This window comes from Lepus europaeus, chromosome 8 (genome assembly GCF_033115175.1).
Source record: "Lepus europaeus isolate LE1 chromosome 8, mLepTim1.pri, whole genome shotgun sequence".
Classification (NCBI taxonomy): domain Eukaryota; kingdom Metazoa; phylum Chordata; class Mammalia; order Lagomorpha; family Leporidae; genus Lepus; species Lepus europaeus.
The window spans coordinates 65,127,277-65,141,018 of record NC_084834.1 but is presented as its reverse complement, the minus strand read 5'-3'; the positions used below and the strand labels follow the sequence as shown (position 1 = coordinate 65,141,018).

Below are 13,742 nucleotides of genomic sequence, written 5' to 3'. Positions count from 1 at the left end.
CATTTCCAATCTAGCTCTCTGCTAATGTGCCTGGGAAAGCACTAGGAGATGGCTCAAATGCTTGGGCCCCTGCACGCATGTGGGAGACCCCAAAGAAGCTCCTGGTACTTAGCTTCGGTTTGGCCCAGCTCCAGCAGTTGAGGCCATTTTGGGAACGAACCAAGAAGACCTCTTTCTGTAACTCTTGCTCTCAAATAAGTGAAAATTTAAAAAGAAAAAAAAAAAAACAGGCTATAAATTGACTTGTCTGGTTAGTCAATAAGAGCATCCCATCTGTCCACTGGTCTTGGTGTTTACTAAGCCTCTTATTTTAAGGAAAACGGCTGACAAAAGTCCTAAAGTAAGACAAAACAGTATGCTTCTGAGTAGCTTTCTCTTTCCACCTACAACAGATATGAACAACATACTTGGCATTGTCAAGATCTCTGAAAAACCAAATCCTCTTGCCGATTTCCTATGGATGCCAACTCCCCCACCCGAAATTATCTGACTTTAAAGGTAATAAAATTTGGGGCCCCGTTAACAATCTTCCCCAGAATGTTCACACGGAAAGAAAAAACTTCTTGTAACTTCAGTCCCCCAACTCTATTTCCCACTCGTACACACCGCACGGACAAATGCCCTTTCACACACGGCGGCTCTCCGCGTGCCGCTCATAAAGCTTTGGGACAAAGTTCGACGGCTGAGCCTCGACCAAACGACACGCTGCGCACTCGGGACCAGGAAGACAGGGACTTCAGAGAGACAAGGAAATCTCCCAGTCAGGTCAAGGTCCACGCACACTCAAGAACCGCACACGTTCGGGAACTAACCCTGCACCGGGAGCTGGCGGAAGTGACGTAAGAACCGGTCGCCGGAGGAGGCGGTGCCGCCGAGGAGGCGCGCCCAATTGGGGCACCCGAGAAGCCGGGGGTGTGGCGCCGTCGGCGGCGAGCCGCGCGCCCGGGCGCCCGGGAAGGCGGGGCCTGGGCGCACCACTTGCCGAGACTGGCCTTGTCTGGCGGCTGGAGGCGGTCACTGCTGCTGTGCTGGGCGCTGAGGCTATAGGGGCCATGCGGACCGCGAAGGAGTCCGGAGCCCTCAGCCCGGCGCTCCTCCGTCGCGCGGCGTCGACTTGGCGGCCCCTGGAGTAACCGCTGCCTTTGTTCCGAGCGCCTCATCCCTCCTGTCGCCCCAGCCCCTCCGGCCGCCGCGCTCCGGCCGGCCCGCGCTCGGTCCCCCGAACCCCCTCTTGGCTCGCGCCGCGCGGATGCGGCTGCCGGACCTGGGTTTGGGTTTTGAGCGGGAGGTGGTGGAGGAGCGGCGGCCCCTGGGCGGCATGCGATGGGGAACTGCTGCTGGACGCAGTGCTTCGGGCTGCTCCGCAAAGAAGCGGGGCGGCTGCAGCGTGTAGGAGGCGGCGGAGGGTAAGCCCGCGGGGGAGGGCCCCAGTCCCCGGTGGCTCCTCCTCTTCGGCCTCTGGCTGGGAACCTTTCCACTGTCCCAGCGGCCGGGAGGGGACTAGGTGCCTGGCAACCCACACAGCTCAGGCGGCGAGCGGGTGGCAGTCGGGGAGGCCCTGGTCTGGCCCGGGCAGGGCGGTCTCGGGCCTCGTCTAGAGAGAGCTAGGGGCGAGGGGGAGGCGGGTTAGACTCTTGTCGGGCGCCGAGTCACGCGCCCAGTCACGGGAGGCGTCATTGCAGGAAGCACCCCGGGCCCATGGTCAGTAGGACCTGCTCCACGGCAACCTGGACACACCCAGCGCTGGGCTTGGGTTTAATGCCAAAGCTGGTATCTCTGTGATCCTCTGTTGAGCCTTAACAGTAGATGACAGGTTCCAAAAGTTGATGGTTTTAAAATAGAAGTCATTTGGATGTTGGAGTAAAAGATTCCGGACATGGTTAAACTCTTTGATAAGGTGCAAAGGCTTGGCGAATTGCTAGATTTCCAATGACATTTAGAGAATTGGTGCTGCTAACCAGGACGACAGTGTGTGCTTTCTTCATATTAATTTTTTGGGGAATTCAAGAGGAATGCCATATCCTGACTGCTCTGCATATGCTCTGTGCCACTATGTAAATCGCAGCCCTTCTGGACCTCACAAAACTGGAGTATGCTTAGATTTTTCTATCCCCACCATACGCAAAATGATAAAATTTAATGATGACTTCAATTTTTCATTTCAAAGGGTATTGAAAAAAAATTTGACAAACTCTTTTAGAGTTGGCTTTGTCGTTCGTTATTAAGTATCTCCCAAAATTTTTAACCTAGAATTGAAAATCCAGACCAGGCAGCTTTGTATAAGCTTCTGCACTCTGAAACAGATTTTTAAGTTTGCAGGATCTGTCCTATTTAGCTGAATGTTAGGTAATAAAGTGTTGAGCATAAGCAAACTGAAACCAAATTATTTATAATTTGAATCTTTAGGTAACTCATTAATTCATCAGCTTTGTGTTACTTCTCTGATACAAAGTAGCTAATATTTTACACAAGTGTCAGAATGGTAGAGTAAGGATTTACATATTTTGTGGAAAATTTAGTATTATGCTTTTTCCTTGACAGCTGTTTTTGTCTTATCAGCCAGAATCTTCTAATTTTCTTGTAAATTTTGTGTGTGGATGCATCCATATACTTGCCTAAAGGACTAGATACTAGGCTTTATTATTATTTGTGGTTGTATAACAGGATGTTAAATTTTTAAAAAGTATTGATTTGAAAGGCAGAGTCACAGAATGAGAAGGAGAGACAGAGGGAGAAAGATATTTTCCATTCCCTGGTTCACTCAAATGGCTGAAACTGCTGGGGCTGGACCAGATGGAAACCAGGAGTCTGGAACTCCATCCAGGTCCACCCTGGGGGTTGCAAAGGCCCAAGTACTTAAGCCATTTTCAGCTGCTTTCCCAGATACATTAACAGGCAGCAGGATTTGAAGTTGAGCAGCGGGGACATGAATCGGCACTCTTAATGATCTGCTGGTGTCACAGATGATGGCTTAGCCTGTGCCACAAAGTTGTCCCCAGGATGATATTAAACTCTCTTTAAAAGGGCTCTTACATTCTAAATAGATCAGCAGAAAGTTACTTATATTTGACATTGGGCTACGGAATGTGTTTTTTGTGGGATTTTTGTTTTGTTTTTTCCACAGTGATTTTATAAACTATGTTTTAAATTGTAGATTCTACTTCCTTGGACACATGGGTTTGGCAGCATACAGAAGTAGCAAGAAGTCAGTGAATCAGTTTGAATGTTACTTATCTGTAGATGCTCCATCAAAACACAACAGCTGCGTCTGCACTCTGTTTATTGCAAACCTTCTTGAACAGGCCTTTTGAGGCAATGACAGCCTGTGGGTTGTGGAGACTGTCATCTGAAACCATATAATAGTGTTACCAATCCTGTTTCTTTTAATTGATAAATACAGATTTTGTTAGTTCTATTACTTGAATCTTCTGATTAACAACAAGAATTACCAACTGTTAAGTGTATAAAATACTGGAGAATTCAAGAATTTTATATTCTAGAATATCTGTTGACTAATCAAGATGTCCATAACAGAGTTGAGATTTGTTGGAAAACTCAGTACTGGTAAAGTTATTTGGTGATTAAAGCAGGGAAATTAAATATCTTTAAGTAGTAAACTTTATTAACATGCTAATGAGTCATCCTTCACAATGGAGATTTACTTGCCTGCACATTGTAGAGGGCTCCATCTACTGGTCAGTGTATTACTGTTTCTCTGGACTGTACTGAAAGTCTTCTGTATCGTATAGACTTATGACCCAATTACAATTGTATTTTAAAGATTTTATTAACTAAATAGAACTAGAGACAGCTCCCATCCACTGATTGACTCCCAAAATGTCCTTAATGGCTGGCGTCAGGCCAGGCAAAGCCAGGAGCTAGGAATACTATCCAGGTCTCCCACAGGGGTGACAGGAACCCCCTTGTTTGCTGCCTTCCAGGGTCTGCATTGTCAGGAAGCTGTAGTCCTCCAATGTAGGATGCATCTCTCTCTCTCTCGCCCACTCTCCCTCTCTCTTTAAGATTTATTTATTTATTGCCCATCAACAGTAGACTGGATATAGAAACTATGGGACATGTACTCTATGGAATACTATACAGCAGTCAAAAACAATGAAACCCAGTCATTTGCAACAAGATGGAGCAATCTGGAAAGCATCATGCTGAGTGAATTAAACCAGTCCCAAAGAGACAAATATCATTTGTTTTCCCTGATCAGTGACAACTAACTGAGCACCAAAGGGAAACCTGTGGAAGTGTAATGGACACTATGAGAAATAGTGACTTGATCAGCTATGGTGCTGACTGTTGATGTACAATGTAATACTTTATCCATTTTAGTATTTTTTTTTGTGAACTCTGTAATTAACACACAATTATTCTTAGGTGTCTAAATCTTAACTGAAAAGTGATCCTGGTTAAATATAAGAATGAGAAAAAGAGAGGGAGGAGATGTACAATTGGGGACATGCTCAATTGGACTTGCCCCAAATGATGGAGTTAGAAACGTGCCAGGGGATTCCAATACAATCTCATCAAGGTGGCATGTACCAATGCCATCTCACCAGTCCAGGTGATCAATTTCAGTTCACAATTGATCACACTGATAGATCTAAGAGTCAAAGGGATCACACAAACAAGATTAATGTCTGCTAATACTAACTGATAGAACCAAAAAAAGGGAGAGAAGGATCCAACATGGGAAGGGGGAGACACAGCAGACTCATAGAATGACAGATGTCCTAAATAGCACTCTGGCCTCAGAATCAGCCCTTAAGGCATTTGGATCTGGCTCAAGAGCCTATGAGAGTATTTTAGGCATGGAAAGCCAAGACACTCTGGAAAAAAAAAGATGAAGAAGAAGACCTAAATGAAGGATCTCATCGAGTGTGATCCCAGTGGAAAGAATGGGGCCATCAAAGTAGGAGGTACCTTTCTCTGAAGGGAGGAGAGAACTTCCACTTTGACTATGGCCCTGTCAGAATAGGATCGAAGTCGGCGAACCCTAAAGGCTTCCATAGCCTCGGCAACTCATGGCTAGAGCCTAGGGAGATTACTGACGCCATAAACAAGAGTGTTAAATTGTTAAATCAACATCAGGAGTCACTGTGTACTTACGTCCCATGTGGGATCTGTCCTTAATAGGTTGTCCAAGGTGAAGTAATGATATAGCTAGTACTGAAACAGTATTTTACACTTTGTGGTTATGTGTGGGTGCAAACTGATGAAATCTTTACTTAGTATATACTGAAGCGATCTTCTGTATATAAAGATAATTGAAAATGAAAAAAAAAAAAAAACAAAACACCTTGGTGTTAAATTGGAAATTACATAGAAAAGTAATCTTTTTTAAAAAATATCATGCAGGATCTCTGTCATTAATGTGTTATTTAATGCTATAACTAGTACTCCAACAGTATTTTTTCACTTTGTGTTGGTATGTGAGGGCAAACTGTTGAAATCCTTATATATACTAAACTGATTTTCTGTATATAAAGAGAATTGAAAATGAATCTTGATGGGAATGGAAGGGGAGAGCGAGTGGGAAAGGGGAGGGTTGCGGGTGGGGGGGAAGTTGGGGGGGGGTGTTTGTAATCCATAAGCTATACTTTGGAAATTTATATTCATTAAATAAAAAAAATAGGAAAAAAAAAGATTTATTTATTTATTTGAAAGGCAGAGTTACAGAGAGAGAGATCATCCATTCACTGGTTCAGTCCCCAAGTGGCTGGGAAGACCAGAGCTGGGCCAGTCTGAAGCTGTTAGCTCCTTTCAGGTATCCCATGTAGAAGCAGGGGCCAAAGTACTTGGACCATCTTCTGCTGCTTTCCCTGACACATCAGCAGGGAACTGGATCGGAAATGGAGCAGCTGGGACTCTAACCGGTGCCCAAATGGGATGGATGCCAGTGTTGTAGGCAGCAGCTTTATGCTATGTCAACGTGCAAGCCCCAAATGCAGGTGTCTTAGTTACTAAAAACTCACTCTCATTTTTTAATTTATTTAATGTGTATTTCCATATAAGTGGTTCCAGCTAAGAATCCTGTAGTTTAAAATACATGTTGGCATTTTTGACTATAGCTGCTGAGTTGTCTTCATGCTATAGTTTCGAATGATTTGCTTTTCCTTTCTGAGTAAAAATGATTTTAGTAATAGATCCCGACAATGACTTCCCGATGTGTCAAGCACTGTTCTCCCACATGAGGATAGAGGCACAAGCACTCAGGCCACCTTCTACTGCATTTCCAGGCACATTAGCAGGGAGCTGGATTGGAAGTGTAGCAGCTGGTACTAACCAGAGCCAATATGGGATGTTGGTGGCACAGGAGGCACTCCCCCTCAAAATTTTTAACTTAGAGACGCTCAGGACTCTGGAACATCACTCTATTCTTCCTAATATAATTTTCTTTCTTCATATACTTTTCCAGTTGATGGTGTGGAAATGAGTGGCTTGAGCCACACCTCTACACTAATGAGCTCTGTGGTCTTTGGCTGAGCTCTTAAGTATCTAATTGCCCACTGAGTGTTTCCATTTGGGTATCAAACATACCCTTAAATTCATTTTGTAAAGCTGAACTCATTATTCTTAACAGTCCTTTTTTTTTTTCTTTTGTTATACCACAACCATTGCTAGCACTGTATTTCCTCCTTGTGAGTGGTAAAATAATATATAGTTTCTCCTAAGTTGTGAATTTGAGAGCCCTATTAAAATCCTCCTTGAAACCCAGATTGTCAAGTCCTTTAGATTATACCTTCTGAACTCCCGCTACCTTTTTCTGATCTTCCTCTCTACCTAGTACATCATTCTGTCTTTGTAGTTATGCCTCTCTAATCCAAGAAGGAAGAAACACAAAGCCTTACCTCGATGCTCACATCTTCCTCCAGCTTTTAACCTATTTCTTATCTTTTCCTTAGTAACAATTTTTAATTGTCTAATCTTTTTTTTAAAAAGATTTATTTATTTACTTGAAAGAGTTACACAGAGAGAGAAGGAGAGGTGGGGGTTGGGGGCCCTCCACTGGTTTACTCCCCAGAAGGCTGTATCTGCTGGAGCTTCCTGGTTTCCCATGTGGGTGCAGGGGCCCAAAGACTTGGGCCATCTTCTACTGCTTTCCGGGGCCATAGCAGAGAGCTGGATCAGAAGTGGAGCAGCTGGGTCTCAAACTGGTGCGCACATGGGATGCCGGCATTGCAGGCGGCAGCTTTACCTGCTACACCACAGCTCCGGCCCCAATTGTCTAATCTTATCTGTGTTCTCGCTGTCACTCTGGCTTGCAGATAATGGTAATTTAACATTCACCTGCCCTCCTGCTCCTCCCTTTACTCTCTGTCCCCTGTACGTGTTTCTTTTTCTTCTCAGTCATTACTTGTTCCAGTCCTTCAATACGTACTAGATTCTTCTCACATTATACTTTTTAAGGGGTGGCATATGTAGCCACTAACCTAAAAGGTGTGTTTGCCACTACTCCCCATCATCCTACATTTTCATTCTGTCTCCCAGACCAGGTTAAAGACTGGAATCCTTCACGTGGCTTTCAAGGCCCTGCACGACCTCTTCCTTGCTTACTGCCTTTCCTCCCCACCCTTAGACTGCATTGTGTTCTTCCTTGAATTCATTTCTTCTCTTTTTGTTAGATGACTTGAACTTACTTATCTTGGATACCAACTCATGAATTATTTCCCATAAAAGCTTCCCCACACCATTGTCGACCCTCCATGGGATAAATCCTCGCACCCTCATAAAACCATCTTCCTTTCTTCTGAGCACTGTCTGAAGTTAGAGTTACAGCTAAATTGTGTGATTACTTGGTTAATGTCTGTCTGCTGTTCTCAGTGTAAAAGACCCTGTGTTGCCTGTTTTCCTTACCAGTGAGTACTCAGCTCCCATTTAAATGCCTGTACATAATAGGTATTTAGTAAATACTTGTTGACAGAATTAATGAGTGGTTTCTTGACCATATCATGTTCTTTTCACTCAGTCTTGCCTTTGATTCCTAATGCTCCATAAACATCCCTGTCCTCTACTTGGGAGGGGGGGGGCTTGGTATTTCCTCCCCCTGGGGCTGGTTTTTGCTGCCTCTCAACTGAACATATGCCCCTTAGGTTTACCTATTTGTTCCTTAAGACTGTAAGCCTCTTGAGCACATGGACCAATTTTTATTTACTTTTGTTCTTTTAAATACATAGTCTTGCCTGTCATTCAGTAGGCTGGGGAAGTAAGAAAAAAAGAAGATTCATTGTCAAGGGTACTTAAATGACAACAATCTCCAAAAGAAGAGAGGGTCAATGATTTTAGATATTGCACACAGATTGCAGAAGATCTGTGAGAAAGAACTAAAAGGACTATAAGGTTCCTTCTGGTTATTAGCTTCCTCTAAATCAAACTTTTTAAAAATCAGACTATATTTTAAATCCATGTTTTCTGTATTTAATGTGTCAGGGAGACTTGTCTCTTCCTTTCCAAAACATGAAATTAAAAATTCTTAACAGGCGGTCTTCTAGATTTTTCTAAATTAGGAAGGGTGTATATTGAAAAGTAAATGTTACTGATTTACAATTGCCACCTTTATCAGAGTTTTTCAGAGGAACAGAGCCAACAGGAAATGTCTATATATCTATATCTACCTATTTACCCACCTATATAAATGTAAAATAAACTTCATTCTAAGAAATTAGGACTTATTCAATTATGGAGGCCGAGAAACCTCATGATCTGCTGTCTGCAAACTGGGCCCCTAGGAAAGCCAGTAGAGTAAATCCTTGTCCATTGTTTCATCTCAGCTGTCAGGCAAAGAGAGAATTTACCCTTCCTCCATTTTTTTTGGTCCTGTTTATGTCCTCAGCGGGTTTTGTGGTTGCCTACCGTGTTGGAGAGAGCAGTCCACTTTACTCAGTCTAGCAAATCAAATGCTGATCTGTTCCCAAATGCCCTTGGAGATGCCCCTTAAAGTGTTCAACCAGAAAGCCTGGTCGTCTGGGGACCCAGTCAAATTGATGTCAAATTAACTATTATACCACCTATGTCAGTGCCATCACTGCCTGGCAAATCTGTTGATTTTATCCTTTTAAATTTGAATGGCTAAACCTGTATTGAAATGTTCAATATTAATTGAAAATCTATGTGTCCATCATCTCATCTTTGTAATAGTTTTTGCCAGGTGCTTAATTTTAACCTTTCTCATCTTTTGTTGAGGAATAAGAAAAATCTTGGGAAGCTTTTAATTTTTAATAGACTTTGGAAGAGTTTGCCATGATTCATCATTTATTTAAAGTGTCTAACTGAAGATAGATTTCCCTTTCTTATTTTTAAAAAGCTCATACAGAAGAATATAAAGAAAGGAGCAATACCAGCACAACATATGTGAGGATTTTTCAGTTACCTTTACTTAATAAAAGTATTTACCTGCTATTTATAATAAGATGAGAAGCATAAAAACTGCATTTTTATTATATTTTTCAGTGTATTTTTAATGAGACTGATTTTTATCCTTAATAAATTGTTTTGAGGTCTACCTTGGTAATCATGATAAATATCTGCAAGAATCTCCACTTTTGTGCCATATTACTTTGAAACTCTTCCAGATTCTTTTACATGCCACTTTAATTGAGTGTTGTGTTCCAGAAACCAACCGCAGCCTCTTTTCTACCAAATATCCCTCACATGTTTCACACCTTCCTCAGTAGTGGAATAGATATATAGAAACCTGGCTTATGTCATTCAGAAACAGCTGTCAGGGATGTGAGGATTATGTGTAAATGAATGTCCGTGGGTGGCTTTGTTGAGCTCTCGGCTGTTGAGAGGGAAAATACACTTCTATTTTCTTTAAGGCATCATTTTTGGAGCCTCTTTCTATGGTTCAGCTTTCACCTTAATAATCTTGAATATACATGTTCTTAAAATGTTACTCATGTTATTTCTCAACTCCACCTTCCTTCCAGGTTTTATGATTGAATTTATGAAAGTTGAATGCTTACTATGATATAACCTTAACCATTTTCTTCACAGCCTAGCTTTATATAATGCTGTTGTATTCCTAGAGAGCTCTTCCAGCTTCTCACATCACTTTGTGCCTTATCCTGTCATGCTGGCATGTAAGTCTACTGTCTTCAACTACCACATTTATTTTTCTCTGTTCTTGACTCCTGCTTCTTTCCTCTTATATCCTTGTTGAATGCTGACAGTACTCATCATTTCCCAGCCTGTCCCCAAAACAAGATGATTTTTGCCGTTAAATATTTCTTTAATCCATCCACTTCCCTCATTGATATCACTCTAGTCCAAGCTTTCATCATTTCTCACATAGCCTCAAATTTGATTGTATATATTATTCATGAATTAACTCTATGCATGAAAGGCCACCACAAAACACAGCAAACACCAGAGTAAGGGAAAAGTTTTATTGTTGGGGGAGAGGAGGGCCCAAACAGGCTGGAGAGAGACCATGAAAAGAGAGGAACTGTGTGGGAAAGCGTGCCTTGTTTACACCCCTGCAGGGATGAGAGAGTGGGAGCAGTGAATCCCATTAGAGTAGGGGTGGAGTTAATGCTTTTGGTTGGGCCATTTGGTCACTTGACTCCTAGTAAGCCACACTGGATTGTGGAGAGGCTGAACTTAATATACAAGATGGCAACTGGACCAGAGCCTAAGATGGTGTCTGGGGCTTGAGATGGCGCCTCAGATAAGGTGGCATCAATTCACTACCATTCCCCCTTTTGTTTTTTGCAAGGCAAGTGTTGTATGGGATTACATCTGCCCCCAAATTCCAGGAGGGGTAGAGGGATGATGATCTGTCTTCTAGAGCTACTTCCTGCTGGCATTGGGTGATGAGTTACTCTCTGCTGGCATGGGGTGATGTCTCAAATTGTGATCTCCTGGGTGGGGACTGAGTATATCCCTGTAGTAGTATTTGGTTGACCACCTGGTTGGTGAAGGCTTTGGTGAAGGCTAATGGTCCTAGGAGTGGCATTAACCAAGTAATTTAACATTTTGTTTTACCCAGCCCGATTGATTAACATAATAAGAACCTTTTTCTCCCACAAAGATTCAAGTTCCCCATTTTTTAATTGTTATAAAGTCCAAAGCCCATCTGTTCTGTAGTACCATGCTTGTTATTGAGGTGATTTGGCTTTGGAGACCTCAGATGGCATCAGCTGAGGTCTCAGTGGACCTAGTGACCTCCTCTTGTAACTGCTGGAGTTGTTTTATAGTCAGTTGGTCAAGATAACATGGCCTAAAGCTCTCTGAGATCACTACTGAGGAGAGACACGCTACGAAGCTGATCCCAGCCAAAACTGGGAGAAAGGTCACTTGTCTCCTGTGGATAGAGGGGTTTTTCTATAGAAGAAATTCTGAATAATCATATCAATATTAAGTAGGGGGAGAGGACCACTAATACACATGGGCCAGAAGTAGAGCCATTGATGTAGACATACAATGTGTACACACATATAACATAAAAGAACAATAAAACAGTTTTAGTAATAGTTTTTTTTATGATCTGTTTTGTTTTTTAATTACCAGCAATCAATTAGAATTTTTTTCTGCTCTTAGTAAGCTGAATTAACCATTTTTTTCCAAGTTGGTACTTGTAGTACATTATTGGTCTTATCTGCTTACAAAAACTGTCCCATGGTGTTGGATACAATGGAGGTCAGGGAAAAAGAAGTCCTTTGGAACCTAAGAGGACACATTTAAACACAGAACCAATAATGTTTTAACTTCCATGAGCAGTAAATCTGATATACAAAACTGTGGATGACAAAAGACTTCAAATAGCCACATTTACGATTATAAACTCATTAACCAACAAGAGGCACTTGCTACCCCACACAGTATTTTTGAAAGCACCTGTAGGATTTTACAAAAGTTTTAGTCCTTTTAGGCCTCTGGGCTTTTTTTTTTATTAAGATAACTATCACATCTGGTAATACAAGATCATTAGACTTTTTAGCTTTTGGATGTTAGTATTAGCATTTTGTATCATCATAACTTAAAATTTAGCACCACTTCACATCTTGATAGTACTTGTAATATTACCCATATAACCTTAATAGTTGGTGTCTCCACAAAATGAGAAGTATAGCCTTTGACATTTTCAGGGGCCCAGCTGGAAATATCAAAGTTCAAAGAATTTGGAACTTCAGTTTTTTTGAATGCCTGTCAAGGATGCTAAGAAGGCTTAAAATATCAGTGGAGCAGGGTACCTTTTTCCGCATGTGCTTACCAGCATTTGTCATTTGATATCTGTATGCAAGCCATTCTAACTGGAGTCAGGTGAAACCTTGTTGTGGTTTTGATTTATATTTTCTTATAGCTAGTGATCCTGAGCATTTTCACAAGTGTCTGTGGGTCATTTAATTTCCTCTCTTGAAAAATGCCTATTTAAGTCTTTTGCCCATTTCTTCACTGGGTCGTTTGTTTTGTTGTTGAATTTCTTGAACTCTTTATATATTTTGGATGTTAACCCTTGGTCAGCTGTGTAGTTTGCAAATATTTTCTCCCATTCTGTCAGTTGTCTCTTCACTTTGCCGAGTGTTTCTTTTGCAATGCAGAAACTTCAAGATTAATGTAATCCCATTTGTCAATTGTGGCTTTGATTCTCTGCACTTTTAGGGACTTTTCCAAGAAGTCTTTGCCTATGCTAATGTCTTGTAGAGTTTCCCCCATGCTCTCTAATTCTTTGGTGATATCAGGTCGTAGATTTAGGTCTTTGAGGCTGGTGCCATGGCTCACTTGGTTAATCCTCTGCCTATGGCACCAACACCCCTGGTTCTAGTCCTGGTTGGGGCGCCAGATTCTGTCCCGGTTGCTCCTCTTCCAGTCCAGCTCTCTGCTGTGGCCTGGGAGGGCAATGGAGGATGGCCCAAGTCCTTGGGCCCTGCATCTGCATGGGATACCAGGAGGAAATACCTGGTTCCTAGCTTCGGATTGGCGCAGCGTGCTGGCCATAGTAGCCATTTGGGGGGTGAAGCAATGGAAGGAAGACCTTTCTGTCTCTGTCTCTCTCTCTCTCTCTCTCACTCACTCACTGTTTAACTCTGCCTGTCAAAAAAAAAAAAAAAAAAAAAGATTCAGGTCTTTGATCCATTTTGAGTGGCTTTTTGGGTAAGTGTAGGGTAGACATCTAGTTTCATACTTCTGCATGTGGAGATCCAGTTTTCACAGTTCCAGTTGTTAAAGAGACTGTCCCTGCTCCATGTGTTTTATCTCCTTTATCAAAGAAAAGTTTTGCTGTTAATGCTTAGGGTTGATTTCTGTAGTTTCTATTCTGTTCCATTGGGCTAGCTGCCTATATTTGTGCCATTATCAGGCTGTTTTGATTATAACTGCCCTGCAGTATGTCTTGAAATTTGGAATTGTGATGCCTCCAGCTTTGTTTTTGTTATGTAAGATTGCTTTAGCTGCTCAGTGTCTCTTGTTTCCATATGAATTTTAGCATCATTTTTTTTCTAGATCTGCAAAGAATGTTGTTAGTATTTTGATTGGGATCCCATTGAATCTGTAAAATTGCTCTTGGTAGTATTGACATTTTGATGATGTTGATTCTTCCAGTCCATGAACATGGTAGATTTTTCCATTTTTAAATATCTTCTAATTCTTCTTTAGTGTTTTGTAATTTTCATGATAGAGATCTTTGACATCCTTGGCTAAATTTATTCCAAGATATTTGATTCTTTTTGGAGCTATCTTAAAAGCTCTTTCTCAGCTGTAATATTCTTTGTGTATACAAAGGCTATTGATTT

The 13,742-nt window shown here is 41.9% G+C and overlaps 1 protein-coding gene across 2 annotated transcripts in view; it reads left to right on the top strand.

Moving 5' to 3' along the window:
* Window positions 1–978: 978 nt before the first annotated feature.
* The window catches only part of AP1AR (adaptor related protein complex 1 associated regulatory protein), a 44,080-nt gene continuing 31,316 nt past the window's right edge, over window positions 979–13,742 (top strand). For both annotated transcript variants that reach the window (XM_062199734.1, XM_062199733.1), the window contains exon 1: window positions 979–1,406. In XM_062199734.1, the coding sequence (XP_062055718.1) occupies window positions 1,324–1,406 (83 nt within the window). In that variant the 5' untranslated portion in view covers window positions 979–1,323. The remainder of the gene's footprint in view (window positions 1,407–13,742) is intronic.